General features: G+C 35.3%; 1 protein-coding gene across 1 annotated transcript; it reads right to left on the reverse strand.

The window, feature by feature from the left end:
- Window positions 1-4,931: 4,931 nt before the first annotated feature.
- Window positions 4,932-10,264, reverse strand: LOC126695136 (uncharacterized). The gene is made up of 6 exons (XM_050391779.1): window positions 9,572-10,264; window positions 6,790-6,940; window positions 6,367-6,651; window positions 6,113-6,281; window positions 5,375-5,453; window positions 4,932-5,285 (listed from the first exon to the last, which is right to left on the reverse strand). Exons 1-6 carry the CDS (start codon window positions 10,123-10,125, stop codon window positions 5,090-5,092), a joined length of 1,434 nt encoding a protein of 477 aa, XP_050247736.1. The 5' UTR covers window positions 10,126-10,264; the 3' UTR covers window positions 4,932-5,089.
- Between the last annotated feature and the right edge of the window lie 515 nt (window positions 10,265-10,779).

A 10,779-nucleotide genomic window follows, 5' to 3' on the forward strand; every position in this document is an offset into this window, starting at 1 on the left:
TCTCCCATACTCTCCTTTCCGTTTCACTCGGTATTTTGCCATGTCATTTAAAATTTTAAAATAACGTGACATTTAATACACATCTAAATTTGTACTACTTGAATCATAAATCAAATCAAAATAGCAAACCCATAGATTTTCTTTGGATGTTAGGTTTGGATGATTTAGGTATGGGTTTGAAAAATGGGATTTTGGGCATGCTATTCATAGATCTATGGGTTTGCTATTTTGAATTGGGCTTTGTTGTCAAGTAAATGATGGTTGAAAGGATGTCTTCGAGTCTAGTGCTTGTGGTTTGGATTTAAATTTTGGTGGGTGACCTTTAAGATATGTGGTCGCCATGTGGCTTGGGTGGTCATGGATTTGGTATGGTTTGCCGTGAGTTTTTGGTTTGTTTTGATTTGGGTGGTCATGAGCGTAGGTCTGTGATGTGTTTCAAGAAATCTTTGATGTGGTTAGTGGATATGGGTGAGGGTTTGTGGTGGTGATGGGTTTGGCTTTGGGGTGGCCAGCGAACGCTGTTTGAAACATTCAGTAGTTTTCTTTTTTCTCTTCTTTTTTATCCTTTTGTTTTGCATTGGGTTTGAGGTGGTGGTAGTCGTGGGTTGTTGCTGATGTTATTGTTTTTGGGTGGGTAGAAAATGTGAGAGAGAGAGAGAGAGAGAGAGAGAGAGAGAGAGTTGATGCTAAACTAACCTTTAGCAGTGATGGCTGTTCAATGGAGTTGTTGACTTCGGTGAAGGCTTATGGGTTTTGTAGGTGGCATGGTTCGGTGAGAGAAAGGGACAAGAGGGAAGAGACTTAGAAGAGATAACAACATTTAGCTATTTGGGAACAAAGTTGTCTTTTAGGTACTAAATTGGTTAGTTTTGAGAAGTTTTGGACTTTGTTGGTATTAATCCAAATCTCATGGCAGTTGTCTAAAATTTACCCAATTATATATTCATAAGCCTCATAAATGAAACTCTTAGAGATTTTTTTTTATTATTATTTATAGATGCATAGAATAAGAGGAATTACACCATATGACAAGTTTAACGATTTTTTTTTTTTTAATAGGATGTTTAACGAGTTTAACTTATGTGTAAGCAATGAAATTTTGTCATTTTCTTGATACCTGTAAAAAGTAGTAATATCCCTCTGGGTATTGTACTATAATTTTCGTTAACTTATTTTGCAGTAGTCCACATGGGCTATATCCTGCCCACCACACTGTCATTACCAAAGGGGTAACACTCATGACTCAACTCTTTTTCTTTTCTTTTCTTTTTTTTAAGAGGAAACACTCAACTTATTTAAGAGAGACAAAAAGTAAAATGAACTTTTAAGAAATACTTTATGTATTGTATTCCCTTATTTGGAAATTGAACAAAGAAGAAATAGAATGATTAATATAGAATTCTCTTTCCTTTTTTTTTTTTTCTTGGGAAAATTCTTCCCAAAGTTGAAAAGAACATTTATGAATTATCCAGATGAAATATTGATTTTAGACCTATTTTGAGAAGAAAAAAAAAAAATTAAAGTCATAATAGTAAATTATTATTTATTTACTTCCATTCATTTTGTTTGTGTTTTTTTTTTTTTTGGCTGAACTTTATTCATTTTGTTATTAACTCTTTTTTTTTTTTCCTTGAAAAGATTATGTTATTAACTCTTAAATACACATAAATAAATATAAACCATATTCTATTGTACGTATTTCTTTATGATTTATTATTATTATTTTTTTGGACAAAACTTATGTACAGTATCTTAGGTGCTGTTCTCTTTTAAGATTCTATCCTGCGGCTACTTAACTTAAAAAATACACTTTTATTCATAAGGAAAAAGTCACATGGCAGAATTTTAAGAGAGGAACTTAAGGAACAACATATAAGTACTGTATCTAAGTCTTACTCTCTTTTTTTCTTTTTCTTTTTTTATTTTTATTTTTATTTTTATGAACTCTTTAACATAGTTTCACTTTCAGCAGTTAACTTCCCTTTCTATTTAGTATCTCCGCCTTTCTTTCTTCCCCTTTCTTTTCCTTGTTTCCCATTGTTGCCACTCGTCTCAGCTTCTATCAATAGAGGAGTGGAGAGGTTAGGACTTAGGAGTTTCATATAAAGAAAGAAATCAATAAAAGTTTGACAACTCAAGAAGAAAAAAAAAAGGGAGTCGGGGGTATGTAGAAATATAACAGAATATAAGGACTCATAGACATTTAGAAACATGGAAGCTGGTAGTTAACAGGCTTATATATATATATATCATATGGCTTTCTTAATCCATACTCAAGCATTGTATTTCACTGAATTTTCAGAGCATTAGGTAGATGCTTTGCAATAATTCTTCTGTTTGACTAAACCTATCCAATTATTGAGAAGTTTTTGTTAAGTTGCAAATGCAAATCTACTTTTCTTGGATCCCCCTGTGGTCTCATGAAAAGTACGTTGGAAATACTCTAATGAAAAACAAGTTTTGATTTGACAAATAAGATCCCAAATAATTAGCAAGAACAAAATAAAGAGGAAGAGAGGAACAATCTCACATTGCTATAGAATCATGCAAAAGTGTTGTCCCTAAAAGTTGATTCGTGCCTCTTGAAGTAGAACTTGGTGCTTGTCACTCCCTTGACCAATCAACCCCACAAAATTAGACTATAGCATTGACCTTCGCAATGAACACACTCCCAACAACAAAGGTTCAAGAACAACCCTAGTACTCTGCCTTTCCTTTTGCAAGTGTAGTTTGCACTTAATATGAAGTGTGGTCTGCACTTAATAAAATATGTTGGAGAGGAAGAGCAAACCAGTACAAGAGGAGTTCAGCAGAATAGGACCTGGGCTTCCACTAAGGAAGACTAGATCAAACTAGAAGAACAAGGAAGAGCAGAAGATGTTCCACTAATGAAGCAAAGAAAGAATGTGTGAACAATGTGAGGTCTAGTGGAAGTTTTATTAGCATAAAAAAATAATTAAATAAGGACAAAATTTAGTTACAAAATTAGTTATAGTCTTAAACTACAATCTTACTCAATATTTTTTTATTGGAAATAAATTTTGATAAATCCACAATTGGATTACATCTTCTTCTAATATCCTCTATGATTGCAAACTTTTCTAGAAAATTAAATATCAATAACTATGCTATCAATAAATTGTTTAAATTGCAAATTTTTGTAGTTTAAAATTATGCATTAAATATAAGCTTATAGATTATATAGTAAATAATATCTGATTGACACAAAATTTGACATATGTATTAAGAGCGTAAAGAACATATAATTTAACGGTTGGATTTTAAACTACGTTTATTTTATTAAATGATATAGTTTTAACCTATCACTAATTTTATAACTAAACTTTGTCCATAAAATAATAATTTCGCTTACTAAACTAAGCTAAACTCTAACCGGCAGACCCAACAATCACTGACAAATCCAATGGGTCAGCCAAACGGTCACCGAACACGTTAAATATCCAATGGGCTGGAAAAAAGAAAATAATGAGTTTTCTTTCCAACGAAGCTAAACTCCAATGGGCAGAACCAACGGGTCAGTCAAATTGTCATTAAGAGAAAATAAAAACCCAAAGAAAAATTAGTTGGATCTCATGTGATATGAATAAAGTCCAAGTCCAGACTAGGCCGACTATTTTAAGATATTAACTGAGATAGACAGTGGCATATTAACACAATACAAAGCATCCTAACCTATGTGAGACTCATAACAATAAATGAAATGTTTGAAACACACACCCACACCAACAAAGTATGAAGTCAACAATACAAGTTTCAATTCCATCCTTCACCCTTCACCCACATATTAGCTAAACAAAAGTTTCATATTTTCTTTTTAAATTTTATCTTTTCTTGGTTTCTTATGGGGTTTGTGACATTTTAGCCAAGGATGGTTGTGCTTTTCTATCAGAGTGGCTTCAAAGGTTCCCACGATACAAATATAGGGATTTTTATATGGCTGGAGCAAGGTATACAGGTTCATTTTCAATCATACGTACTATTATTGATTTGATAAAGGTATTGATGAGTGTTTCAGCTGATGTTACTGACGTTTAATTAACATATATAAATATCAGGTCACTTTGTTCCTCACTTGGCTCAAGTTATATTGAGTAGAAACAAGGGTAACAAAGAACCAATCATTGATTAATCTGAAAGGTTTCTTGGTAAGAGATTAATGCACAGAAGCTGTGCGAGAAAAATTTTTTAGATTAAACTTAATTTGATTGATGGTCTAATTGTTCATTGTCAGCTTGGAAACCCTACATTGATAAGTCCAATTACAATGTTGGTCAACTTGAGTACTGGTGGAGCCATGGATTAATATCAGACTTAATTCTGAAATTGGAAATATCAATTCTTTCAACATATTAACTAGACCATGTGATGATTACCAAAAAAATTATCCAAAACACTTCAGGGTCACACATGTAACTGTCAGCTCCATCTAATTCACTACACAGGCAAAGTTTGATTAACTTTATGACTTATGAGCACTTAAAGTTAACTCTTATCTGCCTTACGGGGTGAGTTGGACTTCCCTCTAAATATAGTTAATAACTCTATGATTGTTGGACCAGCACTGATATATGATTGGCTACCATTTGTTTTTCTAAGGGGAGCAGGGCATATGATCATACAAATAAAAAAAAAAGGATGCTTGGCCCGTTGTATAATAAGAGGTCCATGCTGCTGAAGTTATGTTATGGAATAAATTAATAAGATCCTATTGCTAGTAAGACTTAATATCTCTCATGCAAAACTAAATGGATAAATATTACAAAGGAAATTGGTAATCGGTAATGGAAAAACCAATTTCCACATAAAATTGATTTCAAAATTTAAAATGAAAAAGTTAATGAATGCCTTAAGAGCATTTATTAGTAGACCATTTTTAGATACTTTTTATGGAAAAAAAAGAAAAAAATAACTTACTTTTATGACAACTTTTTATATTTTCTATAGAAGTGGTATTACAATTTTCCTAAAATGACTCATTAACAAATGTTCTATGGGCACCCGAGACTCTAATTAAAATGAGAAAAGGAGCATCCCTTTCCAAATTAGGAAGCTTGTATTGTGGTTGCTATTATGTACATGCAAGGGGAATCAATCTTTTGATATCAGCTCCTAGAAACTGAAACTTCATCTCTAAATTCTCATAACCTCTGTAAATATGAGCAGCACCACTGATCTCTGTAGTTCCTTCTGCTGCTAATCCTGCTAATACCAGTGCCATCCCACCTCTTAAATCAGTTGCAACTAGTTGAGAACCACGCAAGGGACTGCAAAAGGAAAAAAAGAAAAGAATCACCATCTAACATATCTCAAGATGAGGCAAGCATTACACAATCATTGTTTTAAGACAATATACCTCCCTTTATCTTTCCCAAAAACTAGAGCAGTGCTCCCACAAAGCTGAATTCTTGCTCCAAGCTTACGCAGTTCTTTTACTACTCCAAAAGAGATAATAAACACGAGACATTAGTTCATGAAAGATATTGAAGTATTTATAATATTAGCTCTTGAAACATGCAAAAGAATGAACATTTGGGGCAAGGATGCATAAAACATAATAAGCATTGTTCTGCCTAGACTCCCTTTTCATTAGGCATCTTTAATTAAATAAAATAAAATAACAAAAACAAAAAAAGGTTTGACACAAAATGTAACAATGTAGCCACTGTTGGTTCCACATTTCGTAGATGAAGTACTAAGCAGCACCACAGCATCTGCACGACAAGCATCAAAACACACACATGCGCACGCACACATTTTTAGATCATAATGCTCCTCCAATCTTATAGGAAAAACATTTTTGGAAGCATGTTCCAGTTATTTTTTTGGTTAGTAGGTTAGACATGCACCTAGTGGGTTTTGAACCAAGAGCCTTACCCTCCACCAGTTCTTTTGGAAGGAAAACTCATTTGAGCTAGAGCTCATTGGCAGAAATAAATTCCAGTTTTCAATTGTAAAATTCATTTCTAGGCAGGAAAAACTGAACTTGAGTTTGAATGCCCTTTTAAAACATTTGCTCGCAAAAAGAAAAATGAAAAATCTGCTGGTGAAAAAGTATTCAATGCCACACCATGACAACTAATTTACCACATACCATGACCCATACGTTTGTCAAATACACATTCCTCCACGATGCTAGAACCGATGCATGTGGTGAGTAGAGACATTGTTTGAGGTTGAAGATCTGTAGGAAACCCAGGAAATGGGCCTGTCTTAATATCAAAACCTCGCAGATCTTTAACATCTGTAGAGGCTGCTGAAATCTACAATGCTGATGAATTAGAATAGCTCAAGCAATAAACAAAATGAGAATAAAAACAAAAACAAAATTACAAAAAATTTATATACCTCAAAAGTGTCATGGTTGCACTGTCTGATTTTGCAACCAGAAGTTAATAGTTTGTCTATCAAACATGTTAGATGGGAAGGGATGACACGTGACACTGAGATGCAAGAGCGAGTAATTGCTGCAGCAAGCATAAAGGTGCCTGCTTCAATGCGATCAGGTGAAATAGTACATTCAACACCATGCAATTGACACTTTCCCTTGATAATAAGCTGGTCACTTCCTGCTCCCTCTATACAGGCTCCACACTCTGTTAGAAAACAAGCAAGATCAACCACCTCTGGTTCCTGTGGATAAATTTTGGGCCAAGAACTCAGTTCAATATTTCAATTTATTCCATTAGACAACACCTTAATTTCATTAATAAGTTCCACCATCTTCACAACCAAAATCTAGAAAAATCAGTGAGATTCCTAATGTCATACTTGGGCAACATTTGAGAGTACAGTGACTCCATCAGCCATACATGCTGCCATCATAAGAGTTTCAGTTGCCCCAACACTGGGGTAATCAAGTTGGAATCTCCCCCCTACCAATCCTCTGCCATTCTCTGTACAAGCTTGAACTTTCCCATTCCTGTAATATTGCACAAATAATACTTAGTGGATTCTTTGCATGTTAGTAGATTCCAATGCAAGTCTTCTTCTTCTCTCTTTTTTTCTTTTTTTAGTTTCAAATGTCTTTTCATTTTTGGCCTGAACCCAGTTCAGTTTTAATTTTATTAGGAACATGATCAGCAGTTTGGGAAGGTTTACAGAAGAAGGCATATCTGATTTTCATAACATAAATCTGGTTCAGAATTCGAAACCATAAAATTGGCATGGCCCCCAACTGAGACCTTCTTAGCTAAAGGGATTGTTGGAGTCTTTATTTCTTCTGGGTCCTTATGTTGATTACACAGTTCGCTGCATGATTAATGCTTAGTCTTTGGAACCAAGGGAAATTATATACTTATCGTCTAAGTAGTTGATAAGGTTCTCCAAAAAATCTATTATATAAGGAATAGTAGCAGCCATCATATGAAGTAGATAAAAATTCTCTAGATAATATTAGCAGTCATTTTCTTGAATGTATGACGCGTTCAAATCCTAGTAGTTTTCCAAAGATTTACTGCATAAATTATCGCATAAGTCACTCACAATACCAGAAGACGAGTGACACACCTAAGCCCCAAATCTTAAATACCAAAACCACCATGTGAATAGGAGTAGAAAAACTTCCATTCGAAGTAAGTGATACTTCAACCATCGCCTAAGCCTACATAAAGAAAGTAACAATACAACTACTCAAAAGTGTTGATTACTATGATGGGACAATAAAAAATAAAAATAGACATGAAGTAGGCAACTCAAAGTGACAATGCGGGGCTAGCCTATGCACTTTGATTTGTGAAGCATTTAACACCCTAGGAATCTTATCGCATAAGTCACTCACAATACCAGAAGACGAGTGACACACCTAAGCCCCAAATCTTAAATACCAAAACCACCATGTGAATAGGAGTAGAAAAACTTCCATTCGAAGTAAGTGATACTTCAACCATCGCGTAAGCCTACATAAAGAAAGTAACAATACAACTACTCAAAAGTGTTGATTACTATGATGGGACAATAAAAAATAAAAATAGACATGAAGTAGGCAACTCAAAGTGACAATGCGGGGCTAGCCTATGCACTTTGATTTGTGAAGCATTTAACACCCTAGGAATCTTATCTCTATCCACTCTTATGCTCTCATCACTTAATTCCAACCCACTCTTAACTTTTTTGGATGAACCCAACTGTAAGATCAAGTAAGATGTAGAAAAGAACTGACCTTACAACCTACAATACCAGTTAACTTGAGCATTTGTGGTTAAATTTTGCAGTTACACCAGTTTGCACTTTCCAAACTCCATTATACATAAAAACTAATAGTGTCCAAATTAACCAATTTGCAGTATGATCACTATGACATAACGAAAAATGTTCATAATGACTTAATGATTGAGCTCATCCATAGAAAATTTACATCATTTTTTTTTTTTTTTTTTTTTTTTGATAACATAGGAGAACTTCACTCAGATTAGTTGCACGTCGCAGAGCATACTGTACAATAATCCTCATTGTTAATCAAACTCCTACGGGCAACTGACCCCACCCGCCAGAACCAGTTACCGGGTAATCCAGGGGCTTTTCACCCCTGACGGGCTAAGCAGTTTATCCTCATGCCCAGGAGGCAGAAAATTTACATCATTGACCATGTTATAACTTATAAGGGTGAGATAATCAGATAATTCAAGTTGGAATCCATCACTCTAATCCTCTCAAGTCATTGTTTTGAATTCCCTAAAATTACACTGACAGACAATGTAAGAAAAGGAATGTTGGGAACCATGAGGCCCACGACAATTCCACATGACAAGGCCATCTTAAGACACTAACCCACTTAAAAGTGATGTTATTTACAGCCATATGGCTATATTATAAATGCGTCCACTGTCTTATCACTTATGTGAAGGTATCCAATGGACATTACTGCAATTTTGACAATCGAAGCCTCTTTGGAAAGAAAGTTCATCAAAACTAAATCTTAATTTCTCACACCTGCTAATCTGCTATACACATTTCCCCTTCTCAAAATAATAATTTTCCAACAAATTGATTTTAATCCAAGAAAAGAATCCTAGAACTTTAATGAAGGATAGATATTAATATACCCAATCCATCAGATGCAAAAAAAAAATAAAAAATAAAAAAGGTTTCAGCACCATAAAAGGAATATTTTGTGCAATAGCCAATTAACCACACAGCATGCCAAAATCGCATAACGATAATAAAACTCAATTCCACTTGTTAAAACAATGCATGCCATTGAGTTGAAAGTTACATTTTTAACAGGTAAACTGTATTTACAAGTGAGAGAGAGTGAGAGAGAGCGCGCGCAAGATAGTGTTAAAATAATGATTAAATGATTCTAAGCATTTCTACGCCCCCAATTTCTAGTGCGATGAGCAAAGTAATGTGGTGGGTTGCTGCACAAAACAAAAAATGTAGACCACTCGGCGGTCGCACAAGTCAGCAAATTGTGTTCTTTCTAGAATGAATCGAGTGATTGATATCAACAAGACCGAAACAAGAAAAGAGCAAAAGGAGTACTGTAGCATAGCTGGAGTACAGAAAATCAAGAAATGGAAAGTGAGGAGTTTAGAAAGAAAGCTACCCCTACCTGACATAAACAATAGCACCAAGAGCACGAAGGCCTCGAATGAACAAGTCGACAGGGCGAGCCCCGATGTCGCAGCCGCCGGGCAATGCGACAGTGGCCTCGCCGAAACGAGCCAGCAAAGGCCCGATAACGAAGAACCCACCTCGAATCTTGCGAATGGCATCGGAACAAGGCTCGACGGAGTGGACCCCATCAGTGTTAACCAAGTATTGGCCATCACATTGAGACAGAGAGACATGGATTTGGGCACCCAAGGAGGTCAAAATGGAAGCCATATCTCGAGTATCTGATACATTGGGGACATTGTTAAGCTTACAAGTGCCTGAGCAGCAAAGGGTGGCAGCCAGAATGGCCAATGCTGAGTTCTTGGAACCACTGATGGGGACATGGCCACACAGCCTAGAAGGCCCAGTGATAGTGAGTTTTGGGTCTGGGTTTTGGGTTTGAGAGTTTGACAAAAAGTGGGTATAAGTATAATGGGGGTTTTGAAGAAGGGTTTTTGTATTTGTTGAAGTTGAAGGGTTGAAGTTGAAGGATGATAATGGTGTGGCCATTAAGCTGTGGCTTGTGAGCTTTGTCTGTGACAGGTTTAAAACACTTTGTTATTTGTGTCACTATTTAAATCGGGCAGGGCATCCACTCCCAGGCCAGTGCTACATCAAATCTTCAATGCACTATATCGGATTCAATTAGATCCCACATTATTTTTTTTATTTTTATATTTTAATAGATCCCACGTGAATCAGAATCATGATAATGATGTTCATATCCTATCCAGTGACCATACTGTCTTCGCGATAAGATCAGACACAAATACAATAATTTCCTTTTTAGGTAAGGTTGTTGTGTCTGGACTCTGGATTTATTATATCCTTGGAAAAAATTGCCAAACAGACTATTCATGGGAAAAATTTAGGCGCGTGGCACATGTTCAAAGTTATTTAGTAAGTTAGACTGTTTTTGAAAGTCGAGTTTGACAAACTCGACTTTGGGCTAAAAAACAGACACTATAGTGGCGTTTTTTTAGTAGCTATAGCAGCGTTTATAGAAAAAGCCACTATAGGGAAGCTATAGTGGCGTTTTTGACAAACGCCACTAAAAAAAACGCCACTATTGTGTCTGTATTCCAGCCCAAAGTCGAGTTTGCCAAACTCGACTTTCAAAAACAGTCTAACTAACTAAATAAGTTTGAACGCGTGCTGTCCGGC

This window comes from Quercus robur, chromosome 8 (genome assembly GCF_932294415.1).
Source record: "Quercus robur chromosome 8, dhQueRobu3.1, whole genome shotgun sequence".
NCBI lineage: Eukaryota > Viridiplantae > Streptophyta > Magnoliopsida > Fagales > Fagaceae > Quercus > Quercus robur.